Source organism: Pungitius pungitius, chromosome 13 (genome assembly GCF_949316345.1).
Source record: "Pungitius pungitius chromosome 13, fPunPun2.1, whole genome shotgun sequence".
NCBI lineage: Eukaryota > Metazoa > Chordata > Actinopteri > Perciformes > Gasterosteidae > Pungitius > Pungitius pungitius.
The window spans coordinates 10,438,752-10,451,303 of record NC_084912.1 but is presented as its reverse complement, the minus strand read 5'-3'; the positions used below and the strand labels follow the sequence as shown (position 1 = coordinate 10,451,303).

Genomic DNA, 12,552 nt, shown 5'->3' with positions numbered 1-12,552 from the left:
TCAGCAATCATTTCAGTGTGGAAAATGTTGCACCAAACCCATCTGGAGGAAGCAGAAAGGCTTCATCGTGCTTCAAGCATTCACACGTCCCCTGACAAGCCCCGTAGAGGTCATACGTTTTGTTATTGTCCAAACACAAAGCAAAAAATGTACAATTATTAAAAAAAGAAGAAGAAGACTATTGTTTGTATGACGTGTACAGATTTGTAGGCAACGATCCGGATATTACGACATCATGGAGCAGCTGTTTAGCGTCTGAGAAAGGTTGCAGCATATTTGCACACTCCTTAGCGGTGCCTCGACTCTAAGAAACGAGGCCTGCCATTGGGTCCCAGCACCTCGCCTCATGCCGTCCACTCAGGACGGGCGGCCGCTGTGATTAGTTATAGTCACTGGTTCCTCATCCAAATTATGAGCTGTTATTAAATCAGTACACTGCTGCAATGTATGAACAGATGGATCGTCCATTAATATTTTAGGCGGGGAAGACAGACTTGTGGCAAAATTGACTTTGATTACTAATTGAATTCGGCTCAGTTTTAGCAACCACATGGGAACTTGGGACTTTAACGTGATAATCTTAACATCATCTTAGCAATTTCATCATTGTTGGCCTGCTGTAAGTCAGAGGCCTTTTTTAAAATTAAAAATGCAACTCAGAAGAAGGTACAGTGTGTGTCCTACAGTAACTGTAAAGTAAACTGTGAGTTTATTAGAAGAGGTCTGTGACAAGTTAATAAACCTGTTGCATGAGATTAACTGCAGCACGCCAGTATTTATCTAGATAATCAATGTATTTACACACCGAGGATGCCCTCGACACTGAAATGGTCGACCTGTGGAAATCGGTGGCTGATATGGAGGCATCAAACCGTAATTCAGCCCGTCCTACACCCTCTCCGTCTCTCCGTCAGCATCGGCAGCGTTCTGTCAGCGGCCGTCGGAGGCCGTCGGTGTACGGAGACGTGATTCATGAGAACAACGCCTCCCCGGGAACACAGACTTTTAGTTTTTCTCCCTTTAAAACATTCACACTGCGCTGGGGGAGGGGGAGGGGGCCGGGCACACACAGATGTTACACAAGCTGCAGCTTAGTCTACTTTGCGTCTGTGTTGTCGGAGGTAAAAGATGCACAAGGACGGCCACCGAGAGGCAGGGAGAATCTCTGATGCTGCTCAATTATTACTGCTCCTGAAAACTCTTTATTTCCATTCCATTTAGCCTCCTCCTTTTTATGCTTGATTGTGTAAATTCCTTTGAAGGCGAGGCTGTGCTTTGTAGCGGATTCAAATGTTAAGTCATTCTGTAGGACAAGGGTTTTTATCCACAGTCGACATGCATTTTTTATGACAAATGGAAAATGTGTCTGTATGTAAGGGCATGGCAGACTTACATGTCAGACTTACATGTCAGTATTACATGTCAGTATTACATGTCAGTATTACATCTTTGGCGCATTTGTACAGTCAAACAAACGCTTTCATTCAGTCACTTAATCGCAATGGAACCTTTTATCCAATTTCAAAGGGACAGCTTTAGTCTCCTGCAGGATTCGTCACCTGGAGGAGTTACTCGAGCTTTCATCATTCTGAAATCAGTTTGATGTTACAGAAAGCTGTTAGTTTTATTTCTTTAAAACTTGTGACGAAGTTTAACCCACGATGTCAAACAATAATCATTTGTTGGTGTATCTGCGTTTCAATCAGCCATCAAAGTAGCGATTGCAAAACATATGCTGAACCAACAATTTCAGAGCAATTTCCTCACCTTCAAGTGAAGGGTTGCATTTTACAGCTTCACTTTATGATATGGGACTGATTCACGAGAGATAATAAAACCGAGCAGCCAATTACAGAAAACTCATCAAAAGTTAATCAAGGTAACCTCTGTTTGCCATTTTATTCCTTAGCCTGACCTACTGCGTGGAAATATCATGTTATTTCTCCACTATCCATTGTTCCTATGTGCTACCTACTGCTATTTGTTTTGAGGTGTAATACCGCACGTGTGTCCTCGTCAAGGAAACTTTTCTGTTCTATTTCAAGGTTGGCCCGGCTGACGCTTCCCCTTCCTCCGGGGCAGAGGAAACAAGAGGAATTCTGCGGGCTGTGAGCTGACACCCGGGCAAAACGACGCACCGATGCATCAAAAGAACAGCTGCGGTCAGGAGGTTGTCTACTACACAATAGCTTTCACTGTCCGTATGATCACAAGTGGGCCAATGGAGCTCCCGGTGGGTTGGTGGAGGCGGGGGGGGGGGGCGGGGTTAGTTATGAAGGAGACGGGGGAGGGGGGGGGGCAACAAACGCAGTAGGAGACCTGGTAGGTGTCCACGTTCCTTACACTGCATGTCTCCTGGGCCTCTGGTGGGCTACAGCACCCGCGGGCTTTAATGAAAATGATTGCGCACACTTTTGGCGAAAAACACCGTACGACGTGATGGCCACATGTCTGTTTAGGGTGCGAGAGCGTTGAGTCGCGCTGTGCTGCGCTGCGGGAGGTGCAAGGTAGGAACAGCTATTTAATCTGCACACTAGATTGGGTACAATCGACCGAAAAAAGGTGCAATTTCCGACGTGCGAGATCGTTTCCTGACTGCAAAAGACCGAAAATGGGATCCAGGACAGAGGCAGTCTGGTCACGTGTGCGTCTGACATGTCGAGGCTGACTCCTTGTGACAATTTACTTACACACTGTACATCTTTAGACAGACAACACAGTGCAGATGATTAAACTCCTCGCCTTTTTTGGGGGGGGGGGGGGGGGGGGACTGCTACAATGAACGCTGCTCAGTCATCTTGACAATGCAGCCTTGCTGGGATTGCAGGCGCGGTCCAGTTTATCAAGCGGGGGGGAGACAGCTCAAATCTACTTTAAATGCTACATGTCAGTACAGTAAACAGTGTTTTGAGTGATACCTTGATACTTGCTCCTTCCGCGGTTCCTGGGGTACCCTGCAAATACAAGCAGCAACACAATTTCACACAGGGAGAGGACACAAGATGATTTATTTTTAAACTTTGCTCTTTAACCAGACCTTTATGAAAACTGACATGTTTGCTTTTATAAAACATTATGATTCACAACAAGAGGCAGTTGTTTCGAACCTTTACACTACTGTTAGCTCTCCTGAAAACATGTCTATCAAAGACTCTCCTGTTGTCGTGCAATGCTAATTTGACTTAAAAATAACAACCGCAAGCACTGTCCTGCTGCCAATGGACAAAAGAGAGTGATGCACTGGTGCGTGTTTTGAATTGATGATTTTGCCCCTGAGATCTACCTTAGCAGAATAGATGACTCATAAATGCCAATACCAGGGGATGGAGGCAAAGCTGCCACATGCGAAGGGCATCATCAGGACATCTAGAAATGTCACACCTTCTCCACTGTGTCTTTCTTTCGTCCTACGACTTTGTGTCCTACGACTTTAGGAGTTATTAAGGAGGCAGGGGATACATTCAGTCACGCTGAACAGGTTTAACAGAGAGCTGAAGATAATTTAATTTATTGCGCATAACGGTAATAGAAGCAGGACGGAATCTTTCTGGATTTCTGGATGATGTAAAGTAGGACAAACCCTGACGTCCTGATCAGGAGAGTAATTCGGGCGATTGGGCATGAAAATAATTGGACACTCAAAGGTTTACGCGATGCCTTAATGCTCCTTTTTGCCCCGGCATAAGAGCAGTTAAGAGTCTGATATGCTGTCTCCTTTAACTTGTCGAGATGTTTTGCCCTTTTCGCTGTGCGGGTCACTACACAAACACACAAACAGTGTCTGGGATTGGTTTGGACACCTGAGCAAAACACCATAATTCAAGGAGTCAACGAACCCTAAAGGCAGACTTGTCCCGCTCATCAATACAAGTATTCTCAAGCGCTACCTTAATACAACCCTTGTGGGTTTGTGCTAATAACATAACCCGCTTGTAGCAGTATGGAATAAGCTTTTTAACAAATCAATATAACCTAAGCATGGAATTAATGTATAAAGTTACCCGAGGATCCTATACTGACAGTGCAATTCCTCCTCTTATGGCTGGATCCTGTAATGCATGTCGGTTGTGCTCATTGACTGCTTGCTTCAATATGCCCTCATGATTATGATCACTTTAAAACTTCCATTCCTAGCGATACGTCTCAATTGAAATAGACACTGGTAATCTCAGAGGGAATTCACGGTTAAAATTATATTGATTCTGATGCTGGAGAAGCCAGAAAATGCTGTGCCGCATATATATCAGGTTCTTATTCCTTACCTTGAGATGGATGCATGCAAACTAAATTAAATGGAATATATTGTATGTCCAGTTGTTTATATCTATTCTCTTTGTTTTCATCTCTTTCCCTTAAAAAATGAAAAGTAAATGTATGTATCTTTGTTAGTGTATTTCATTTACAGGCAGGCCTCTGAGTCCAGGCTCCCCGGTCTTTCCTCTCCTTCCCTGAGGTAGAAAAAAAAAAAAAAAAAAAAGATTGAGTGAGTAGAGATAAAACAACAGGTGTGGTTGGGCATACATGCTGCCGGCAATTAAGTGTAGACAGCAACTCACAGTCTCTAATTTGATTTTAATTAACAAGAAGAAAACAGCTTAATTGCTGCACCCCGTGCGCCCCACTAGTCTTTGTTCCCTCCTCTGGTTTACTGCCTCCGTTCCTGCTGGGTGAGTCCCTCAGTGCATCAATCAACCCAAGGAGCCGATACAGCCACAACCAGGTCAATCCGGCCAGTGCTGTCCAGCAAAGCAAAACGAGGTCAGAGGGGAGCAGCCATTTTTCAACATTACCACTTGTTTCGAGACGCTTCCATTTTTTGACGTATTGTGAATCGCAAAAGGCCGTCGTGCTTGAAGGTCCGTGAGGCTTTAGAGCTGACATCGTAATGAGATGTAACACGATCCAAACCTAACCAAAGTTGGTATAATGTACATTAAGTGGGTTTATGCCCTGGTGAGAAAAGAGGATACAGCTCTGTGGATATCCTTACAGCTGTCCTATAAACTCGCCCCGTGTTACAAGAAATTCCTGTAATTAGCCGGCTTTCACACACACAAGAAGGATGGAAAATCAACTCAATTAGGAGATTGGATTTATTCGGCCAGTATCTATTCACCGTGCAACAATGTAATCAACGGCAGAGGGGTGAGACAATGCAGATATCTGTGTTGTGGCTACACATGATTACCTCAGGAGTTTAATCATCTGACAAATTGCTGTAGTTGAAAGCGTTGTATCTCTCGTCTACCCTACGTGTCAAGTGTGGACGGCATAAAAACCCATCTCTCCTCCACTGAGTTAGTTAGTTCTGTGGAGGAAGACAGATCAGTGGTGGCTGAGAGCAAACTAGAGAATCACAAAGCAACGCCCCCGAATGCTTCCTTCTGAAACTCCATGTATGCAGCCTTTGATTAACTGGGTCGTATCTGACGTGTACGTATGCATGAAAAAAAAGGGGCCGAGTAGGGAACACAGAGCAATTGCTTTTAATCACCTGTGTGTGCGCTCATGCTCACATGCTGTTTGTGTTTGTAGTGCAAAGATTACAGGAATAATGGAAAACAGAGGAGTACCGTAAATATTAACCTTAATAATGACACCGTGGAACCACTGGGCGCCTCCTCTTGTGAATTGCGCGCGTTCCTCTGCTTGATGTGGCAACAAAGACTCGGCCGGCGCCTTTTGATCATCCGTGTTAATGCGGCTTTTGAGAAAAAGCATGTGCTTTAATGTGAGCATGGACGAGTGCCACCTTCGAGAAGCGCTGGAACACCATCTTTAAAACCTTAAAAATCCGTTCGCGTCGAATGACCAAAATGGACACGGCGTTGGAAGGAACTCTGTGGGTTTCGTTTCGGGTTTGGTCAGCGTTGTGAAAGCCAAAGAGGAGTCAGACCGGCAGCCAACGTTTTCAGTCGGTGCTCATGCATATTCAACGCGCATCACTTTGGTGTGGAAGGTCTGCGCGTCACAAACAAAGATGCTGTTTTGGTGAGGGTGGACCGTGTTCTCTTTTCCTCTCTCGCTGTGAATGAACAGGCTGACATTGAATCATTGCAACATTTGCATAAAGTTTGGGCGTTTTTTTTCTAGCCTCATCGCCCTGCGCTGCCCTTTTCTCCCCCTGAACAAAAGCAGATAACACAGATAAGTAATTTAGCTAATGAATATTTCATTGTGCTATTATTCCAATCAAGTCATGAATTATGCAGTTTTCTAATGTGTTTCTCCACATTTACCATTAAACGTCTTTTAATGCAATATTAACTCTGGGTCCACTTATCTGCATGTTATCATCAAAACAAACAGCTCTGCTTCTTTTGTACATTCAACTCACAAAAAGACAAACATGATTACATCTTAACTTCATCTTGAATCCCTGAATAATAGTGGTTGCATATTATTAGGTACACCAACCTAACACAAATTCATTTTAATACAATATTATAAATTCAACCTTTGTAATGATCATAAGATTGCTTTTTTGTTGAAACTGATGAAGGTTAACATTGATGATGTTGATTCAACTTTATGGCCCTTTAGAGGTAAATCTTGGTGGTGGTTCTGTGGATTTGTATTTCATTTGACTAAAAGGTGCTTCTGACAATGCGTCCACACCAGCCTCATTTAGGCGGGTTGAACCAAACTGGAGTGTTTGGGTTAACAACCACTGGGCCCCTTCAAGTAACATCGGCAGCATTTCATTTCAGGTATGAACAAACCATTTTACGTGTTATTTCATCCAAAAATACGACTAGTGAAGTAATAGCCAATTTGAATGCAGATAAACTTGTGTCCATGCTGGAAGAACAAGTCCGGGTATTTGCCTTTGAAAAGATATTCATGTAATATTCATAGACACCAAGCGCTCAGATAGTTATTTTCACTATAAAGCATTCATTAGAACGACTACACCAGGTGACACCGAGGTTAGACTGACACTACTGTGGACAGATGACCTCCGTTCAGAACGCCATCCTCAGCAAATCTGTTCACAGCGACAGGAAATAATTAGTCCAGAGCACTGCCGTCATCACCGTTTGTACCCAGTTGACTCTCCAAACTAAAGCACCTGCTCGTAGCACAATGAGATAACTGGCTCTGAAGTACGGAGATAATCAAGAGCGCCGTAGGGCCCGTGAGCACATGAAGGGAATTGAATCATGTTCAGTTAGGCCTTTAGTTAGTGTAAACTGTTAGTTGGTGCGTTGTCATCGCAGAGAACAATACATGCTCAAAAGCACTTTTACACTATCACGCATTCACTCATCTACACACCTTTTATGAGATAACAGTGACCTTGGACCACCAAAGCAATTTTTCCCAAAGTTTAATACAATTCTTTGAAGCCTTGTTGGAGTTCTATCTCACTGTTTTTGTTCTTTTCCCTTTTTTTTATAATTTGTGTGGTGAAGAAGGTAGACACACCAGAAGAGACAAGTCGGAGGAAAACTCTAGTCCAAAGCAGTCTCTAGGCAACAAGGATGACGAGCAAACTGAAACTGACGATTTTTACCCCCAAAAGGTAGAAAGAAACGTAAGACGTGGTGAAAAACACGAGAAAGGTCTGACAACAAAACAAAAGCACATTGATACACGCAAAGAGCAAAAGAGCAAAGAGCAAAGAGCAGCTTGGACACAGATCATCGGTTCTGCTCTGCTGAATTCAACAGACTTTTAAACTTAAGACAACCTTTGTATGCCGAGGTAAGATATGTCAACATGAAGATAACTGGGATATAACTCAAATTTCACAGTGGGGAGCACACAAGGCCAGCCAGCAGTATCTCTGGAACTATTCATTGAGCTGAGCCAAGCCCTTTACCGTTTTCATCTCCTTTTCTCTTTCTCCATCTCTCACGTATCTCTCCCCTTGTGAATAACGTCATAACTCGATCACCCTCATCTCATCCCTCTCTCCTTCTTTCCTTGACGTATCTCTTTCCTTCTCCTGTCTCCTGTCACTTGCCCTGTTCCTCCCTCACCCAACTTCCAGCTCCCGTTGGATCACCCTGGAAATCTCTGTTGCTATGCAACGCTCAGTGTCCTATAAATTTGACAACATCCTAGTGCTTGATTATTATTTGAGCGCTGCAGTGTGACGCTCTCCTTCAGGTCATTGCAGTAGATTAGAGGGAGGAAGAGTTAGAGGGAGGCAAGGAAGGCAATGAGGGATGAGAGGGAGGGAAAGAGGTGCAGAGATGAAGGGATTGAGGAGGAGAGGAAAAGAGAGGGAGTCTGAAAGATGATGTGTTTTTTTTTTGTGAGGAAAGAAAAGACGCGCTGGCAAGACCTAACACATATTCACCAGCGCTATTTATCTGTTGCACTTTAAAAAACCTGCAAACCACACGACAGAAGTGTGAAAAGCACTCCACATGAACTACTAATTGAATAAGGCTACAGCTTGAGTCAGTGTACGTTTGAGCCGTGGTAAGAAAGGGGCCTCAGCAGATTGACAGCGCATTTCTTACTACCGACATAATCCACGTGGCTCTTAGCCTCGACCGGCTTCAACTCTGCTATGAGTTGCAAAGTGTATAAAGGGAAAGCGCAGACATGTGGCCCCGGCTCAGTGCTGCAACACAAGCCCCAATCGGAGAACAGCGACAGCGACACACAGCACAGGCACGCCTTCATGATAACTCCATAATCCCCTTCCCAAATGTCAACATGTTCTCCCAGTCACTCCCCGTCTGACTAGCCGGACTGGGGTATCACAGTGGCGTAAAATGGAGAGGGCAGAAGGTGCTGCATTTTAAGCAATAAAGCAGAGAAACCATCAAAAAGCCACATAATCCACCCGACAAATGCCCCCCCCGTCAGGAGGGGTCAGTGGATAAGCTGAAGGAGCCTCCTGAGATCAACACCAGGACCCAACTCAAACCTGACATGCAGCACAGAGGGAGTAGGATGTGTTCCCCCTTTTATATGCAGGGAGGACCTTATATCAGTGGGTCAACCCATTCAAACATGTCGGATCTTTTCTTGGTTTCAAACACAATGTTGTGTCTTTTTGCTAATTTCCTGTCTGTTCAAAGGTAAAGGCAAAATTCTCCCAAAAGCGACAATCCCCTTTTCCTAGTTACATTGATTCTATGCTAAATAATGATCTATTTTTACCTTAACAATTTTATCTGTTGGAGCATGAATCTGACCATTATAACCAGGAGGTTAAGGAGAAATGTTTCTTTCCCATTAAGTCCTACATGGCCCATAAACACTTAACACTATTAACTACCAAACCTTTTACTTTTAACGCTTTTGACCCAACGTAGCCTGGTTTGACGAAAATGCTGTGACCGACTAATCGCCAGAAATGTCACACGGTGTATTGCTTTTCTGTTCCCTGCCTGTCTTACGAGTGACAGATACGTTTTATGTCCTGAAGGGAAAACTATCTGACATTCCCAAAGCTGTGTTTGTCTGCAATGTTAGGTGGCTCATGGGGGAGATGACCTTTTCTTGACTGAAAAAACTCTTTCCTCTCTAGTCCTGCGCCCCTCTAGGGACGTGTACTTAGGCCACTTGAGCCTTTTGCCAAACTGCGGTACGACTGACTTTGTAGCTCATGAACAGCAGCTGTATTTGCCTAGTAAACGAATGTGTATAAAAGGAAAGGAGATGATACCCCCTGCTCACCATATCCTCATGCTGTTTCACAAACAACGGGGTAAATAGACTGGAGATTACTGTTGTTGTTGGCTGTGTGCGAGCTGCACTTGCAACAAAGGGCCAAAAAAACAACCATATTACTCTTCCTCTCTTGAAGTGATGATTTAGGCCGTCCAAAAACACACGCGGACATCCAGGAGTGTGAACCTCCTCGCAACCCGAAAAGAGACGCAAACACAGACACACATGCACAGAGAAAGTTTGCCACAACACAGCCTGTCACAATGTTTATTCCCGAGTGACAGAGCTTGTCTGCTCGCAGCCTGTGAAAAGATAGGAAAGAAAAGTGGACGGAGAAATTACAACCGGATGCACTTTATCCTTTCATTTCTACGGTCGAACCTCGAGTCCCTCAGGAGCACTCATCATATCCAGATTCCAAATGAGATACATTCAATTACTCACACTGCCAGCAAAAGACAATTTATTCTGTAACTCATTCTAAAATGTCATCGCCTCCCCTCGCATATATTTCTTAATTTCAGATTTTTCCCAATGTGCACGATGTACCATGATAACCAGCATGGCTATGAGGAAAAAGCATCAATTAGGCATTAGGGATCTCTGAAATACAGATATTTCGACCTTTTAAATATTTCAACCTTTTTTCCACCACATTGAGCTCAACTGCAATAATGTATGCGTCTAATTATCAATTAATATGTTGCCAATTAGTATAAAAGTGGCACAGAATCCAGGGTCACAGTATTTTAAAAGGGTAATTACCCCCCACCATGCATTCCCAGTTTCACATACATTAATAATGTTTCCTCACACACATAACAGCATACGACATCAGCCCAGCTGCTTTTGGGTGTTAGCTTCAAAATGCAAGCTGAGCATCAAGGGGACAAATATTCAAAATATTCACACCAAATATATGCAGCTCAATTTGCTCCAGTGGAACAGAATTCTCACCAAACCCTCCTTCCAGTGTGTCAAATCAGCTATCAACACGTGTGAGGGTAAATATTGATTACGCTGCCGGCTTCACATAACACAGCGTAGAGACCGCGGCCTCACCTACTTCACAATAAGGATCCAATTAGAGACAGACTGTTCTGACTCCCTGGATGCCATCTTGGGACACTGCAAAAAGCTCAGAAAAATGCCTGGGCACCGGAGCTCGCAGCGATTCCTTGCACTTGGTAAAAGCCTCAATAAAATAGGATTTGTTCCAGTTGTTTACTGAGGGTTAAGAGGAGCGGCCGGGGCAGGAAGAGAACGGCAAAGCCGACAGCTGCCTGGCAGGGGCTCAAATGCAGCTTAGCATTTCTCACCGTTCTGACTGGCACACAATGCTCCCTTTAACTTTCAGCCATCTAAATATTCAGGGACGCATAAAGAGATGGCTGCCACCGCAGCCGACTTAAGACACAGCTCAGCTGCCCAAGATCGCGCATATAGGCGATTGGCTGAAGCTTTTCCATGAAGGCTTTCCTCACAGAGACTCAATCGTACATCCCACGTGACTAAATGCTGATTTGTACGTGTGCCACTAGATGGCAAACTGGCTTCACCACAAATGTTGTACTGGGTGGGTTTGGGGAGGGAGGGGAGGGGGGGGAGTAGAGCCAGTGATTAGGCTGTAAGCTCTCTATGTGAGAGGATAGATGTCCTCAATGGATGAATGTATGATTCGTGTTGGGTAACATCCCTAATTAGGCAGTCTGGCAATTAGGCACTGAACAACATAAAGGAGTTTGTTTTTTTTCTTCTGGAGCGGGCTTACAACGAGGAGAGAGGAAGGAAATATGCAGGAGCAGGAGCATGTATGAGAGTGAGAGAACGGGACAGTCGTTTTCACACCGCATTATGACTCTTCTTTTTTTTAACTGCAATACAAGTGGCATTACAAGGGTACCCTATCATTGGGTAAAATAACCATTATAGAGCTGCTTCTGCAAACAGCGAAATCCTCACTGCCACAGAGTATGCAAACACTAGAGTCAAAGGCAAACACAGGGAATGCAGACAGTGGAAGTCTGTGGAAACTAAGCCAAGGTGGTCCCAAGGGAGCCTCACAACAGCTTTTTACAAACACACACGTCTCTACCATGTTCACGGCTGAGATTCTTAGAGCTCATTGATTTTAACAGCTCCTAAGGAGAGGAAAGATTATCTGGATTTATGTTTTTATATGCGGTGACGATGATGAATCTATATTCAACCATGAGCCTGCCTGTCTATGCAGCGTTTCCATGCGAGAGTGTTGCCCATCGCGGTGCCTCCTCACAGGGAGGTTCTCATCTCCTAATGGATTCTGTTCTTAGTCGTGGCTCATCTGGACTTTCAACCATTTCATTCACGCGGAGAAGATTGCTCCTCTTTTAAGTTTTGCAGATACTGAATGTTTCATCAATGCATTGTCCAACAAGTGAACGGGAGAGGGTGAAAATCTACTTTGAATAAACCCTGGTTCGTTTTTGCAAACCAAATACTTGCGGTCTGAGAGGATACATTGTGCAAAGATCCACGGGGCGCTCACTCCGGGTACTGTAGCCCTTGGCGAGTCTTGAGCTTCGTATCACTCGCCGCGCATAAGAGATTACACTGAGGTCCCAGACACAACCTCCTGCATGGTATCAGGCCACTGGAAATGCGCTGCTTGCTGGCACGCCATTAAAGTGGACACAGATGAATGTGTCTAAATTGGTTTGCGGGTAAGATGAGACTGTGAAGAATCCAAAATACGGATGATAGGCTGTAACAGTGATGCAGCCTCCCACTACCACGCCAACCCCCCCCACAGACATAGAGGGAGCTTACTAGGGGCACGCTTCAATCATCCAAGCGTCCTGGATCCAAAAAAGCCCTTTTAAAGGTATTTACACCCACCCCAGTTCTCTTCCTTAGACCGACCTAAAATGCCAGGCG

At 44.4% G+C, this 12,552-nt stretch overlaps 1 protein-coding gene across 3 annotated transcripts in view; it reads right to left on the bottom strand.

Moving 5' to 3' along the window:
• LOC119214063 (collagen alpha-1(XIX) chain) overlaps positions 1-12,552 on the bottom strand; it is a 113,220-nt gene that overhangs the window by 32,230 nt on the left and 68,438 nt on the right. For all 3 annotated transcript variants that reach the window (XM_037465484.2, XM_062566583.1, XM_062566584.1), the window contains 2 exons: positions 4,404-4,448; positions 2,919-2,954 (listed from right to left, as the gene is read on the bottom strand). In XM_037465484.2, the coding sequence (XP_037321381.2) occupies positions 2,919-2,954; positions 4,404-4,448 (81 nt within the window). The remainder of the gene's footprint in view (positions 1-2,918; positions 2,955-4,403; positions 4,449-12,552) is intronic.